The sequence below is a fragment of the Carettochelys insculpta genome, chromosome 8 (genome assembly GCF_033958435.1).
Source record: "Carettochelys insculpta isolate YL-2023 chromosome 8, ASM3395843v1, whole genome shotgun sequence".
In the NCBI taxonomy this organism is placed as follows: Eukaryota; Metazoa; Chordata; order Testudines; family Carettochelyidae; genus Carettochelys; species Carettochelys insculpta.
The window spans coordinates 66,182,670-66,199,451 of record NC_134144.1 but is presented as its reverse complement, the minus strand read 5'-3'; the positions used below and the strand labels follow the sequence as shown (position 1 = coordinate 66,199,451).

General features: G+C 45.7%; 1 protein-coding gene across 1 annotated transcript in view; it reads left to right on the top strand.

Moving 5' to 3' along the window:
* Positions 1 to 16,782, top strand: part of SLC49A4 (solute carrier family 49 member 4) — a 103,681-nt gene that overhangs the window by 81,758 nt on the left and 5,141 nt on the right. The window contains exon 8 of the mRNA XM_075001064.1: positions 11,188 to 11,370. Coding sequence (XP_074857165.1) covers positions 11,188 to 11,370 — 183 coding nt within the window. The remainder of the gene's footprint in view (positions 1 to 11,187; positions 11,371 to 16,782) is intronic.

The window sequence follows — 16,782 nt, the reverse complement described above, 5'->3', positions numbered from 1 at the left end:
TGCACTTGTCTATATTCTGCACCACTGAAGGTTGTCAAAGTTTCTTAATTGAAAAAGCATTTAGTATAATTTTAAAAGCAGCTCTTTTAAACCATAAAATGTCATGGGACTCTAGTGAACACATAGTCTGAAGTTCCTGTTCCAAGAAATAAATGGGCTACATTTAATAGGGGGTACTCACCCTGCCCTAGCAGTTTTGTCATACCTTGAGCTGGTATTTGGGTGTTGTATTCACTACAGTATGTTAAATAAAAGGCCAACGTGATGTTAGACTACCATTGATGAGACTTCTCCCAGTAAAATTTTCTTGCAGCATGTATTTCATTTATGACTGTCTGTTTAGTCAACCAGATTGGATTTGTTACTTTTAAATACTGAATTGATACAGTAAAAATTATTTATTATATATTCACCACTCAGCTGATTTAGATGCTTTATTTCACCGTGACATGAAAATGTTTTTCATGTCATAAAATATGGTTACAGTTAGAGGCTTGATTAAAAATGTTGTTGGAAGTGTCCAGATTTTTAATACTGTCATTTCAATATCCATTTTTAATAAGTTCAGCCATTAAGATGTATTTTCTTATTTTTGTCCTGCAAATTCATCCTGGGATCTACAATGAGCCCCGTTTTTTCTGTCTTCAACATTGATCCTCTCTCTTTGCCTTTTTTAGTATTTTGTTAGATTTTAAAATGTGTGTGTGTGTGTGTTATGGTATGTTCTTTTTTCAGTGTTGATGCAGTGTCCCAAAGGCTTTGTGACTGAAGAGGGTATATGTAAATGTGATCTATAACAATTAACCCCAGCAGTAGTGTTTCTGAAGTCTGTACAGTTGACAGTTGTTGGTATTGGTGAATGAGGCAAAGAGCCCCTTTGTACGTTTGTGTGGGGTGGTTGTCAGCATTAAAATACTTAAAATTTCTCAAATGCCAAATGCTGCCATGTCAGAATATTGCAGCATTCGCCTACAGTTACTGATGGAATTAGGGCCAGGTAAATCCCTACTTAGGCCATTAAAGTAGGAAAAAGCAATGACCACGTAAACATCCCAGTATCTTGGATGATGCTGTGATACTGAGGGCAAATGTCTTTCATGGTGACATGTTGATTCTACACTGCTCACAGGAATAAAAAAGGGCATGTTGGTCATTTAAGCAAAGAGAATGACTTAGAAAGTGTACAGAATATACAATTGTTGAGTAAGAAGGTGCCATTTGGAAAATTCTGCGGAGAACTCCACCCCACATAGTGCTTGTGAGATGAGATGCAGCCTTTTGCATCCAAACTCAGAGGCTTTGTTACTTTGCTATGCTGTCTTTTGCTCCAGCAGAATCAGCATTGAAACCTTTTGTAATTTTATAGGAACTCATAACAAACTCTTTCTTTACTCTGGTGAATAAATCATTTGTCTGGCCAAGTATTGCTTGTCCTGGACCAAACCTTATTATAGTAGATACTCCCAAACCATGTACTTCGTGCCTTAATGTACAGCACTGGGTTTGGTCATTTAGTTAGCAGTGGTTGATTTTGTTTCCATCTGAGAGTTGTGAGAGATTTAGGACAGGTCTGTATTATAAATTTACATTGGCACTAAGGATGTAAAAAGTTAACCAGTAAGCATCACCCTTAATGGGTAATGTTTTACCGATTCATGTTAACTGGTGGGGGCTAGAATAGCTCCCTGCCTGCCACAGGCAGAAGATTGCTCCAGCTCCTGGGCTGACCACAAACAGGGGCTTCTGTGGCCATCTGGAGCAGCCTTGGTCCATGACCAATCCAAGTGTGTCACAGACTGATGGGGATGAAGCAGCCCCTGCCTGTAGCAGAGAGGACCGTTGCAGCCCAGCCTCATGGAGTGGGGTGCTCCAGCCCAGCCAGGCTGCAGCACCCCCACTCCCTAATTGGATAACCGGTAAAACAACATGTTTACCCAGTTAAGCAATTAAGCAGGATTTTGCATCCCTAATTTGCACAGCTGTACCGTTTATACTCCCTCTGATGAGTATGCTGTAAGTCATCAGAAGAGAGCTCTCCTATCAGCTTAATAATTGTACTTTTATATGAAAGAGTAGCAAATCAGTGGAAAAAGCTCTCCATCTAATATAGCACTGTGTCCATGGAAGGGTGGGGATCAGTGTTAAAGTTGATTTAACTGTAAACTCAGGTGTGGCTTTTCCATAATCCTGAGGGACACAGTTATACTGAAGTAAGTTTGTAGTGTAGATCAAGCCCTAATGTAGGAACACAACTATCAAAGTTCATGAGAACTGATTGGCTAAATTGTAAGTATTTACTATTTAGGGCAAAATTTCTCAAACACTAAAGGGCTAGTGTATTTTTACTGTCTGACATTCCTTTGAAGGATCCCCTCAAGGATTGAGCTCACAGCCTTGGGTTTACAAAGCTAATGCTTTAGCCCCTAAACTATCCCTCCTCTTGGTGGTTATTAGCTCCTTGTATATTTTCTGTTTAGAAATTGAGATTAACTATATCTCTCTGTTGTCATTTATTTTGATATTGCAGCATCAGAAACTGCCACCAGATAGATACCCCTTTTGTGTATGGTATCAAAGTTTCAAATAGTTAACTACAACTTAGAAAACTAAATCAATGACTGCTGCTTATTTAACAGGGATTAGAGAACTGTGAAAGCATGAGACTGTGCTATTGTATATAGCCAGTATTTGTGCCAGTGATTTACTAACTTTAAAATATCAGTGAGAGCTTGCAGCAGAATCTGTGGATATAATGATAGGAGAATTATGCAGTTTCAGATACAAGTTGTCTTCAGGATACTAAATTTTGTTCTGACCCTTTGAGAATTCTGAACTTATCTTGGAAGAGTTCCTCTGACTTTCATCTTTCAGCTGGTTATAAAAGAATTTACAGGAACTGGAAAAGCTTTCATGTCTTCTCATATTTAAAACAGAGAGAAAAAATCATATCCTGACTTGTTAAAAATAAATATAGAGGCCAGCCCAATTAACCCCCTTCCAAAATTTTGCCACTATATCATCTTCCTGGCAGCCTTTCTTCATCCCCCTATCCCACCCCAGCCATCACCTCCTTTTCCAGGCAAAAACCCTGCTCTGGGGGAAAGAATGTGTCTCTATTGTTTGACAGAGAACCTCATCATATTAATAAGCTGATGAATAGCCATTTCTACTCTATCTTCTACAACCTTGTTTTCTGCCTTTCATTATACTGGATATTTTGCCAGTGAATTTTTTTAAGTCCAAAGTCTCCTGCTTACTAGCAAACTTCCAAGCTGAGAGATTGAGAAATCCTTAATTTGAGATGAAGCACAGCTTTTTCAGCTCTCCACTTTCCATGATGGATTTTTTAATATAGTATAGAAAGTAGACTTTCATAATGTTGAGATTTCATATATCATCCTTCTGCCACAGCACTGTGTAAATGTGGCTTCATGTTTTCAATCCCTTCCTAGTAATTAGTGATGTTTTGCATTTCAGGGATGTTGCTTTCCATATCACTGGAGCTCTTACAGACATTGTATTTGTTCTTTTTAGTCTTCCTATTTCTTTTAGCTAACTTTCCCTTCTTTCTCGAGTGTCCCCGTGGGTGCTCCACGATAGGTGTTGTGCTCACCCCGGCGCCGCAGGTCGGATCTTTCCAGCAGTTTCTGCTGGACTGCGCATGCGCTGGCGCGCGCCGCTCCCTTGCACACTCCCGGCCACGTGCACGATCCGGTCCCCGCCAGTTCCTCTTTAACCGCCATCGGCTGCAGACGGAATCCGCTCAGGCTACAGCCAGAGTTAGCGTATTTAATGTTTTTAAAGTGTTTAGAGTTTCTTTTTCAGTCTTTTAGCTTAAGTTAGCTTGTTATTGTTTTAAAAAACAAAAAGAAAAGAGAGTAAAAAGTAAAGTTTTACAGCCTTAGCAGCAAGCGGAGCAGCGGAGGCCCGGGGACGTAAGGCCATTAGGCCTCCTGCCGCAGCAGGCCGAGTCCGAGAGGGGAACAGGCACAGAGAAGGTGCTAAGTACCCTATTAACAACTCAAAGACTCACCACAATGTCCTCTTCAGGATTCAAAAAGTGTGAGTCATGTCACAAAGCGATGCCGGCCTCCGATGGGCACAGTCAGTGCATTAGGTGCCTCGGGGAATCTCATGTCACCCAGAAATGCTCCTTCTGCGCAAAGCTCACAGCCAGAGCAAGGAAGGACAGAGAGATGCGACTGAAAATGCTGCTCTTTGACAAGGCCCTCCAGCCAGACGCGCCAGAGAGGCCTCAGCAGGAGGGACCCGCAGGGGCCCATAAAAGGAAAGCTGCTTCCCTAACCCCATCAACGCAAAAACGGAGGAAGCTTTCACCAACCCGATCCCTGCCAGCAGCCACAGCGAGCGGGATGGGTGGAGCGCATAGCCCCCAGCCGCAGTCACAGCTGAGCAGCGGCGGCGCGGAGACGCACGTGGCAGAGTCTGAGCCTCCGATAATCAAACAGCCGCCCTGCACTGCGGGCAGGGCGGCGGCCAGGCAAGCGCCGGAACCAGCAGCACCGATCCCCGGGGAACCAGCGGTGCAGAGCTCACAGGCACGCGGCCTGCAGGCACTGGGGGAGACCACCCGCGCGGCACCGCAGCGGAGCGTGCCGAGCGCGGCGCAGACAGCGGGGCCGAGATCCCTGAGGCAGAAAGGGGCGGAGCCAGCCCCACAGGGGAGGGGAAAGGCAGCACAGAAAACCCGGCACCGCAGCCCTTCGCCAGACAGGGCTGCAGGGCTACTCGCTCTAAGCCCTCCACTTATGCTGTGGACTCCAACGAGGCGGCAGGGGTCACCTCCAGTATACCCTGAGCCCCCATCCCCGTTCCTACAGCCAGCATCACCATGGCTCGGACCACCATCGCCCTTCCTGGGCTTTGAACCCCTGGAGTACTGCCACAAATCAGTCTCTCCATTATCTCAATCACCCAGATGATCTCGCTCCCCCAGACGCAGGGGGTATGCACCTCCAGAGTGGTCTAGGTCTCCATCTCCGGAACAGTGCCCGTGTTGCCATGGTCGCTCCTATCATGCGGGGCATAGACACCATAGGCATACTCCCAGGGACATATCCCCCCAGACGGTTCAATATCCCTGAGGGCAATCGCGGACAGGGACGGAAACGCAGATATCTCAGGGGGAGTTGATTCTGGAACCCCAAGATTTTCCCTCGCAAGTATCTAGTGAGAGGATGTATCACCGTCAACAGGACCCAGAGGGGTCCAGAGAGGCTTACCCTAGCGGTTCCTCGCTATCTTCCCCTGACGAGGCCACGGCCCCAGGGGACGTCCATCCTCTGGATGATCTCAAACAGTTCCAAGAGCTGTTTAAAAGGGTGGCCTTCACGCAAGGCATCCAGACAGCAGAGGTGCAGGAGAAACACCATAAGCTCCTTAAAAACCTGAGACCTCAGGCCTCCTCCAAAATAGCTATTCCGCTTGATGAAGCAATCATGGAGTCCGCCACCACAATATGGCAGACCCCTGCGTCCACTCCGCCTATAAACAAGAGAGCGGATAAGAAGTACTTCATCCCGGCCAAAGGCATGGAGTTCCTGTTCAGCCACCCGCAACCAAATTCTCTGCTGGTGGAATCGTCTCAACAGAGGTCGAAAACTTCTCAGTACAAGACAGGGGGAACGGACAAAGATGCCAAGAAACTAGAGTTGTTCGGCAGAAAGGTCTACTCCTTCTCTACCCTACTGTTGAGAATGGCGAATTACGCAGCGCATCTAGCGAACCATAATTTCGACAACTACTCCAGGCTGACTTCCCTCATGGACTCGCTTCCAGAGGACAAGAAGCCGGTGCTCAAGGCCATCGTGCAGGAAGGCTACGCAGCCTCGAGGACAGGAGTTCAGATCGCCCTAGACGTAGCGGATACGGCAGCATGCTCAACAGCTACAGCAGTGGTCATGCACAGGGAGTCCTGGTTCCAGACATCGGGTATCCCGAGGGATCTGCAGGCGAAGATCGTTGATCTCCCCTTTGACATGCAGAAGCTGTTTGCTGAATCAACCGACTCGGTCCTTCATTCCAGTAAAGACTCAAGAGCTCTCTCAGGACCTTGGGGATTTACACCCCTCCATACAGAAAGAAAAAGTATTACCCCCAACAAAGACGATACCAGTATCAACCACAGCGTCCCCAGTACCACAGGGGCTACGAGCAAGGGCGACATCAACAGTACAGAACTCCCAGGCGATGTTCTCAACAGAGCCGTGCGTCCTCGGGGCAGGGCCAAAGGCCACAAGTTTGACACACAGATGGAGGGCTGCACTATCGCTACCATTGCGCAATGTCATCCGAAGCTACTATTCCACCATCGTCTACGACCAGTGGCAAAAGATCACCACAGACAAATGGGTACTGGAGATCATAGCCACGGGTTACGCGGTTCCCTTCCAGTCGCTCCCACCGCCACGACCTCCACCCAGACCCCACCTAAATGACGCCTCCCACGAAGCGAGACTCAAGCAGGAGGTAGACCATCTTATGCTTATAGGGGCAGTGGAAAGAGTGCCGGAGCAACTCTGAGGGAAAGGGTTCTACTCAAGATACTTCCTCACAGAGAAAAAGACGGGAGGCTGGAGGCCCATCCTAGATCTTCGAGGCCTCAACCGGTACTTGCGCAAGCAACGCTTTCGGATGATCAGTTGCCTCTATACTTACGGCACTGGACGATGGAGATTGGTTCGCAGCCCTCGACTTGCAAGACGCGTATTTCCACATAACTACTCACCCGGCTCACAGGCGTTTTCTCCGGTTTATGGTAGGCAAAGAACATTTTCAGTACAAGGTTCTGCCGTTCGGCCTCTCCTCGGCCCCCAGTCTTCACCAAGACCTTGGCAGTGGTGTCAGCCTACCTGCACAGACAGGGGGTGTTTATATTCCCATATCTGGACGACTGCCTACTGAAAGGGGCCTCAAAGGAGGAGGTACTTCGCATGATACGCGTCACAGCAGACACGTTCTCTTCTCTGGGCCTGGTCATCAATCTGGCAAAATCAAAGATAGAGTTCATAGGGGCACATATAAATTCCATCACAGCAAGGGTTTATCTACCAGATGCCCGCTTTCGCGCCATTGGTTCCCTCGTGCAAGTCATCACCTTCAGCCCTACGGTGCCGGTTCGGATGTGCTTACAGCTGCTGGGCCACATGGCGGCAGCAGCAACGTTTGTGGTACAGAACGCCCGATTGCATATGTGCAGCATGCAGCACTGGCTGGCGAGCGTCTACAAACCGGCAGCACACACCGTCCACAGGGTGGTGTCGCCCATGACAGAGGTGCGCAGATCCCTGCAATGGTGGGTGAACTCCAAGAACATGCTAACAGGGGTGCCCTTTCACCAACCACAAATATCTGTTTTTCTCAGTACCGACGCCTCCCACATAGAGTGGGGAGCACACATGGGCGAAAAGGTGACGCAAGGACTGTGGTCCTCCACGGAACAGTCACTGCACATAAATATACTGGAGCTCAGAGCAGTGTTCAACACCTGCAAACACTTTCGAGACCATATACAAGGCAAAGTAGTCGGGATCAGTACAGACAATACCTCCACCATGTTTTATATAAATCGGCAAGGAGGAGCTCAGTCCCGTGCCTTATGTGCGGAAGCAGTCCGATTGTGGAACTGGTGCATCGCCAACAATATAACGTTGAAAGCCTCGTATTTACCAGGCGCTCACAATGTGAAGGCAGACCAGCTGAGCAGGCGCTTCGCACTCACACACGAGTGGCAGATCCGTTCCGATCTGCTACGACCGATTTTTCACGCATGGGGATTTCCCCAGATAGACCTGTTTGCCACTCAACACAACAAGAAGGGCCCATGATTCTGCTCCAGGGCAGGACTGGGACGGGGGTCTCTGGGGGACGCATTCGCGATCTTGTGGAGGGGCCCCCTGCTCTACGCATTTCGTCCCACAGTGCTTATCCACAAAGTCTTGCAGAAAGCCAGGAGAGAGAGAGCCCGAATGATCCTAGTAGTCCCAACGTGGGATCGACAGCAATGGTTCCCCTTACTCCTGCGCATGTCGGACCGTCCACTGATGCCCCTCCCGGTGGCGCCGGATCTGCTCACGCAGCGCAGGGGTCCATAGTGCATCCACACCCCTGAGGCCTGCGACTGCAAGCATGGTTAATCCATGGCTCAGCTCCCTAGAGAGCACGCGTACAGAGGGAGTGCAACAAGTCCTAGAAAGTAGCAGGAGGACTTCCACCAGGAAGACCTATAAGCAAAAATGGACTCGATTCACTGCATGGTGTTCTACCAAGCAATTAGCCCCCCTTGCTGCGCCTATACCTGTAATACTAGACTATTTACTGGACCTCAAGAGAGGTGGACTCTCCCTATCCTCGTTGAAGGTCCACCTTGCCGCTATATCGGCTTTCAGACATGAAGAGGAAGGGCACACGGTGTTTGCCCATCCCATGGTTACCAGGTTCCTCAAAGGGCTGGTAAACCTATACCCCCCTCGGAAACCGCTTCCACCTTCGTGGAGCTTGGACCTGGTGCTTAATGAGCTAACGGGATCACCGTTTGAACCCTTAGCCACGGTTTCCCTCCGTCTCCTTACGATAAAGACAACCTTCCTTCTTGCAATCACGTCAGCTCGCAGGGTGAGCGAGCTTGCAGCAGTTATGGCAACGCCACCCTGCACAGTATTTTCCAAGGAGGCGGTAACCTTACGGCTGCATCCAGCCTTTGTTCCCAAAGTTTCTTCACAGTTCCATATTAACGAACCTATAGTTTTACCCTCGTTTTATCCAAAGCCTCATAACTCCAACAAAGAGGCGCGCCTACACCTCCTGGACGTGAGGAGGGCGCTGGCTTTCTATATAGACAGGACTAAGTCTTTCCGGAAAACGGATAGACTCCTAGTCTCTCTCTCTCTCTCCCAAATCGAAAGCAGAAGTTTCTCTCTTCGCAGAGGATCTCGAAGCACATCGTATCCTGCATAAAAATGTGCTACGAACTTACAAAGACTCCTTTACCAGGCCCGCCTAGGGCTCACTCCACTAGGGCGGTGGCGGCATCAACAGCCTTTTTCAAGGGCATTGCGCTAAAAGACATTTGCAGAGCGGCGACCTGGTCATCCTATGACACCTTCGCCAAGCATTATGCCATTCACAGGGTATTCCAAGAGAATACCCGTCTCTCGACAGCGGTCCTCTCGGGGACAAGCTGCACATAAACCGATTACCCACCTCCTATCTTGGGTTACTGCTGGGTAGTCACCTATCGTGGAGCACCCACGGGGACACTCGAGAAAGAAAGAGAAGTTACTCACTGTAGTAACGATGGTTCTCTGAGATGTCCCCGTGGGTGCTCCACCACCCGCCCATCCTCCCCGCTTCGGATCTCTGTTTAGTATTTTTCAGGAGCATCCGAGGCGGTTGGTCAAGGAACTGGCGGGGACCGGATTGCGCACGTGGCCAGGAGCGCGCAAGGGAGCGGCGCGCGCTGGTGCATGTGCGGTCCGGCAGAAACTGCTGGAAAGATCCGACCTGCGGCGCCGGGGCGAGCCCGACACCTATCGTGGAGCACCCACGGGGACACATCTCGAAGAACCATCGTTACTACGGTGAGTAACTTCTCTTTACTTTCTCCCCCGCACCCCCGGTAGCTTTCTTCTTGTCATTGAGACTCCAGTTCAGAAAACTTCTGTTACTTAGTATCACTTTTAAGCTCACAACCTGTTGAAATCTCTGCTTTCTTGATTTGGATCCTTAAAGAGCTACTGCGTGAAAAGAAAAAAAGTGTTGTTTGTGCATAGTTTTAGATAATTAAGATTTCCTTACTAAAATATCTATAATAGTTGTGTGGAGCTGGGGTGACTAGTTGTATGTTATAGCAGACGTATACTACAGGTTTGAACTTCTCTATTCTGGCACTCTCTCATCTGGGAGCATTCATAATCTGGCACTATTTCAGTTAGCTGAAAGACTACTTATCATGGGTGTGGCCAAGTTTCGCATGATCCCAAAAAGCTTGTGTACAACCACCAGTCCCAGTTCTCAGTGTTCTGTTCTGTTGTTTAGCTGTAATTTACCCCAAGTGTCTTCTAAGAGCCCAGTAAACTGTGGATGTGTTAATAATGCTGCTAAAAAATATTGACCTCCTGTGGTCTGGCAAATTCTTTCATTTGGCTCCAGTCAGGTCTCCAGGTTGCTGATCTAGAGAAGGTCAACCTGTACTATAGAAGAAATGTAGTGACAGAAGTCACAGAACAAAATAATCCAGACAATTAACAACATTGCCATATTCTAATATTATGCATACAGGATGAAAAATCTGAGTCCTGCAGTGACAAATAGTCCACCCTTTCATCTGGAGGTTAATACTGCAATGCCTGGGTAGCTGGGAGATCATTAGTAGTATTTGTCTGGAAAGTGAAAGCAAGAATTAGTTCTGACCTTTGGTACTGAGAGTCAAAATGTTAATTTCCAGTTCATTTCTGATTCAGTTCAGTAATTGTTTCTGCTGTAATTGAACAGTTATTTTTCAGTTAGGTGGTAACTCTTTGTAGATGTCTCTTTGCATAAATATTTTTTCTGTGTTCTGATATTTTTGTAAACATACCTCAGATCATTCAGTGTAGCTGGAAGAATTCAATTTGTATCCAAATAAAAATTAATGAAATGATCAAATCAATAATAAATGTTGATTACCATCAGAGAGACCTTCTACAGTAAACTCTTTCATATCTGGCAGGCCTGGGACCGGTAGGTTGTCAGATAGTCAAATATTCTGCATAATAGAGAGGTATACCTAGCAATGCCTAACACTAAAGAAAAACAAGATTAGATAATAAGAAACTAACACAATGTATTCAGAGTACTTTATTTACCAATAACAGTAGTATTGTACACCGTAAACTTATAGTGTATTTGCTGTATTTATTTCTGTTTCCTTTTACTATACTGTATTTACAAAAAACATAACTAAAATGTACTTTGGTATAAAATGCTGGTTGAGTGTTCTGGATTCTAGCATGATGGATATGAAAGAGTTTTCTGTACACTATATGATGTATAGGTGGTGAATGTAGGTCTAATTCTCCTTTGTCTTCCAGTTACTTAATATCCTGGACTTCTTTTCTATGAAATGTGATAACAAAATACTACTATGAAACTAAGCCAATCTTTTTTTTGTTTTTGTTGTTGTTGTAGCCACCTTGTACACATCTTGTATCTTGTTGGGAATATTCCTGAATAGTAGCATACCTATATTCTTTGAGCTTTTCGTGGAGACAGTCTACCCAGTTCCAGAAGGAATTACGTGTGGTGTTGTCACCTTTTTGAGTAACATGTTTATGGGAGTGCTTTTGTTTTTTCTCACATTTTACCATACAGGTAAGAAATATGAGCTACTTACTGAATGTAATCTTCTGTAAAAACATGTGAGAAGGGGTCTCTTTTGGTGCCACTGCTAGAAGGATTTACATACAGGACTTGAATTAATGTTTATTCTGTCATGCACATCACTGAGAGGAAAGACCTGTAGAAAACTGATACAGAGACTTTGCATAGAACTCACTGCAGCAGGAAACTATTGAAATAAACAACGATGGCTGGATTTTTACAAAGAACTGGGTAATGTTGTGGCCATTAAGAACATTTGAAGCTGTGCAGCTAAAACAATAAAGCTAAACCAGTCTCATGCTTCAGGGTGTAACCTGCTTGCCAGTGGTGGGCAGAAAAGAATTTCTCCTCCCTCTTCACAATGTTTATCATAGAAGTCTAGACTGGGTACACTATTGTTGGTAGGAGAGAGTTACCTTCACAAGATACTGATCACTACCCCGAGTCGTACTACTGCATTAGATGATGTATAGCATAGTAATATGCTATGGCAGTCCTCTGTGTTGATATTTCCAACAAATTCTTTATAAATCCTTTATTTTTTCATCTCTTGTGTATTATTTATTTGCTCACAAAATGTCTTTGTTATTTTGAGTGGTGTATCTTTGCGGATTAAATTTGCATTTAGATACTGAGTTACTATGGTAACAAGATGGGAACCTAGATAAGTTTGGAATAAAACCCTGCGACCTCACTGATTCTTTTTCTGAAGTTACAAATTGTGATTTTTATATGTAGAAATCAGCTAGACAAAGAGTACTTTTAACCAAAATGTCTTTGCTTTGTAAATGTAAAACCTTGTATTAATTCTAAGTATTATTGTCAAGACATTTTTACCTACAATTAATTGTGAGAAAGAATACCTGTAAGTTCATTCTAATTCTTAAATACTGTTTTGTAGGTGCAAAGTAGTTGGAACTTAAACTCTCATTTGGGGCCTGAAAATTAAAATCCAGTTATTCAAACATGGGTCTGTACTTACCAGTTAAATGATTTTATGTTTATGTAGGAAACTTGTTAAAATTGCAGTGATAAAAAAAAACTAGGTTGAGACTATTACTGGATAAGAACTGCATTAATACAAATGTGATTTTCCAGTATTCACAAATGAGTTGGCAAAATGAAGCAAAAAAATTTGAAATATTTTCAGTGTACTTCTAAATGATTGTGCAAATCCAGTGTTACAAATCTATTTCCATTCAATATTAGGATATGGTGGGTTATACTAAATCAGTGGGTCTGAGGTCATTTTACTAAAAATTATTATAGTATTCTATTGTAATACCTCAAAATATGGAAGTAGCTTGTAATAAAAATCAGTTTGGGACCATTATTATAATACATCAGTATTTTTTCTATGAAGGATATCAATAAAAACGTGAATGCAAACATGAAAAAAGCATAAACTATAGTCTCTTTCTAAAGGAAGAAGCAGTGAGTTAACGTCAAGATAATGAATTTTCAGTATGGAGTGTCTAAAATTATTAAAAGCATGACCATTATGTGATCTTTAAGGATTAACCAGTGTTCATTTGGTGAAATTACTGGCTAGGTTATCAAAAGAAAAATCCATTGAAGATGGAAAATGAGTTAGTAATAAAAAGGTTTCCTTTTTTAAATCAGTTTTGTCTTTTCTGATCTCCAAACACCTTTTACGATCATTACAACTAGAGTGCAATAGAATGCTAGGTCTCTCTGTGTCACTTTCAAATCGTACAGTCAGTCACTGTTTTTCATTTTGATGTCTCCCTTCTCCTTATACTTTGAGATTAGTGTCCCAATTACTAAGGCTATTGGGGAGTCAAGCCTCGGAATTTTCCAACAGATTGAAGATTCCAATCCACACAATTAGAATGTGAGATTTAAGCCTTTTAGAATGCCTAATATAACTTCCCATTGCTGTCTTCGAATATCAAAAGACCAGTCTCTTCTTATTGTTTCATGTTTTCTTTGGTGTTCTGTTTTATTTATTTAGTGAAATTTTTTGGCTCTTACAAAATGTTCAGCTTAATTGATTAGTTCTCTTCTGATCCTTTTAGCACAAAAAGAGAAGGCTTAAATATAAATGATCATCTTTCTTAGGTGTTTGGGCTAGATTATGTTCAGTGTAGTCGAGCACAGTTCTATAGAAGATGCTAGTGACTCATGTTTCTGGTAACTTCTGGGAATATTTACAACAGTTGTATTTAAATCAAGAAAGATTTTTAGTGGGGCATGTCTAAGTTTACTGCATTAATACAGACAGGCCTTTGGGGGTGAGGGGATTTGTACTGCCATTTTCTGGGGACTTGGTTTCTCAAGCTTTCTGATGTTCTATTTTTTTGCATTCCAGAACACACATTGTAGGTTACCTTTAGCCATATAAATTATAGATTAAACTAAGACAGAATTGCTGGAGCCTTTAATATGATTACTAGACCTTAAGAGAGCATTTAGGATTCTGTAAAAATACTGAATGGCTACGTCTACACTAGCAAAAACTTCGAAATGGCCATGCAAACAGCCATTTTGAAGTTTACTAATGAAGTGCTGAAATACATATTCAGCACCTCATTAGCATGCCGGCGGCCACGGCACCTCAAAATTGATGCGGCTCGCCGCCGCGCAGCTCGTCCGGATGGGGCTCCTTTTTGAAATGACCCCGCCTACTTCAAAGTCCCCTTATTCCTATGAGCAGATGGGAATAAGGGGACTTTGAAGTAGGCGGGGTCCTTTCGAAAAGGAGCCCCGTCTGGACGAGCCGCACAGTGGCGAGCTGCGTCAATTTTGAATTGCCGCGGCCGCCGGCATGCTAATGAGGTGCTGAATATGTATTTCAGCACTTCATTAGTAAACTTCGAAATGGCCATTTGCATGGCCATTTCGAAGTTTTTGGCTAGTGTAGACACAGCAAATGAGGCAAAAACCCCTTTTCAGTAAAACTGATGCTTATTCAGTAACTTGTGAGAGAGACAAAATACTAATATAAAGAGAATTGCTGTGCCTTTCTTTCTGATTAAAATGGCTTAAATATTGCCAAGTGAGAAGGATTTGCCAAACCTGAAAGAGGCACGCTGTTAAGAGCTCTTACGCATTACATTCAGTGGTTACAAACAGGTCTCTGGAGAATTTTTTGTTGGGGCCTTTATTATTATAACATGGTTAATTTTACGACATAGTTTCTGTTACAAAATTAGTTCTTCTTCGAGTGTCCCCGTGGGTGCTCCACATTAGGTGTCGGGCTCGCCCGGTGCCACAGATCGGATCTTCCAAGCAGTTTCTTCCGGACCGCGCATGCTCCGGTGCGCGCCGCTCCCTTGCACGCTCCTGGCCACGTGCGCGATCCGGTCTCCGCCAGTTCCTCTTAACCGCCGTCGGCTGCAGACGGAATCCGACTAGCCTACGGCCAAGTTAGCGTATTCAATGGTTTTAACTGTTTTTCTTTAAAGTTTTCAAGTTCTTAGGCTACTGTTAAGTTAGCCAGTTGTTATTTAAAAAAAAAAAAAAATACTTCGTGCCGGCGAAGGGCATGGAGTTCCTGTTCAGCCACCCACAACCAAATTCCTTGGTGGTGGAGTCGTCGCAACACGGGGGAACAGACAAAGATGCCAAGAAGCTAGAGCTGTTTGGCAGAAAGGTCTACTCCTCCTGCACCCTACTGTTGCGAATGGCAAATTACGCAGCGCATCTAGCGAACCATAATTTTGACAACCACACTAGGTTAACCTCCCTCACGGACTCGCTTCCAGAGGGCAAGAAACCAGTGCTCAAGGCCATCATGCAAGAAGGTTACACGGCCTCGAGGACGGGAGTTCAGATCACCCTGGATGTTGCGGACACAGCAGCACGCTCCACAGCTACGGCAGTGGTGATGCGAAGGGAGTCCTGGCTCCAGACTTCGGGTATACCGAGGGACCTGCAGACAAAGATAGTCGATCTTCCCTTCGACTCGCAGAAGCTGTTTGCTGAATCAACTGACTCGGTCCTTCATTCCAGTAAAGATTCAAGAGCCACTTAGGACCCTGGGGATTTACACCCCTCCATACAGAAAGAAAAAGTACTACCCTCAACAAAGACGGTACCAGTACCACCAACAGCGTCCCCAGTACCACAGGGGTTACGAGCAAGGGCAACATCAACAGCACCAGCAGTACAGAACTCCCAGGCGACGTTCCCAACAGAGCCGTGCGTCCTTGGGGCAGGGCCAAAGGCCACAAGTTTGACACACAGATCCAGGGCTGCGCCATCACTACCATCGCACAAGGTCATCCGAAGCGGTTATTCCACCATTGCCTCCGACCATTCTATAACCAGTGGCAAAGGATCACCACAGACAAATGGGTGCTGGAGATCATAGCCACGGGGTACGCCATCCCCTTCCAGTCGCTCCCACCGCCACGACCTCCACCCAGGCCCCACCTCCAGGAGGCCTCCCACGTAGTGAGGCTCAAGCAGGAGGTAGACCATCTCATGCTCATAGGGACAGTGGAAAGAGTGCCGGAGCAACTGCAAGGGAGAGGGTTCTACTCGAGGTACTTCCTCACGGAGAAAAAGACAGGAGGCTGGAGGTCCATCTTAGATTTTCGAGGCCTCAACCGGTACCTGCGCAAGCAACGCTTTCGGATGATCACAATCGCCTCCGTCCTTACGGCACTAGACGATGGAGATTGGTTCGCAGCCCTCGACTTACAAGACGCGTATTTTCAAATAACTATTCATCCGGCTCACCGACGATTCCTCCGGTTTCATGGTAGGCAAAGAACATTTTCAATACAAGGTCCTACCGTTTGGCCTCTCCTTGGCCCCCAGAGTCTTCACCAAGCCCTTGGCAGTGGTGTCAGCCTACCTGCACAGACAGGGGGTATTTATATTCCAGTATCTGGATGACTGCCTACTCAAAGGGGCCTCGAAGGAGGAGGTACTACGCATGATATGCATCACAGCAGGCACGTTCTCTTCGCTCGGCCTGGTTATCAATCTGACAAAATCAAAGATAGACCCCACACAGGACATAGAGTTCATAGGGGCACGCATAAATTCTATTACAGCGAGAGTGTATCTACCAGAGACTTGCTTTCGGGCCATCGGCTCCCTCGTGCAAGTCATCACCTTCAGCCCTACGGTGACGGTTCTGACGTGCTTACAGCTGCTGGGCCACATGGCAGCAGCGATGTTCGTAGAACAGAACGCCAGGTTACACATGCGCAGCATGCAGCACTGGCTGGCGAGCGTATACAAACCGGCAGCACACACCGTTCACAGGGTGGCGTCGCCCACAGCAGAGGTGCGCAAATCCCTGCAATGGTGGGTAAACCCCGAGAACCTGCTAACGGGTACCCTTCCACCAACCACACATATCGGTTTTTCTTACTACAGATGCCTCCCTCATAGGGTGGGGAGCACACATGGGCGAAGAGGTGACGC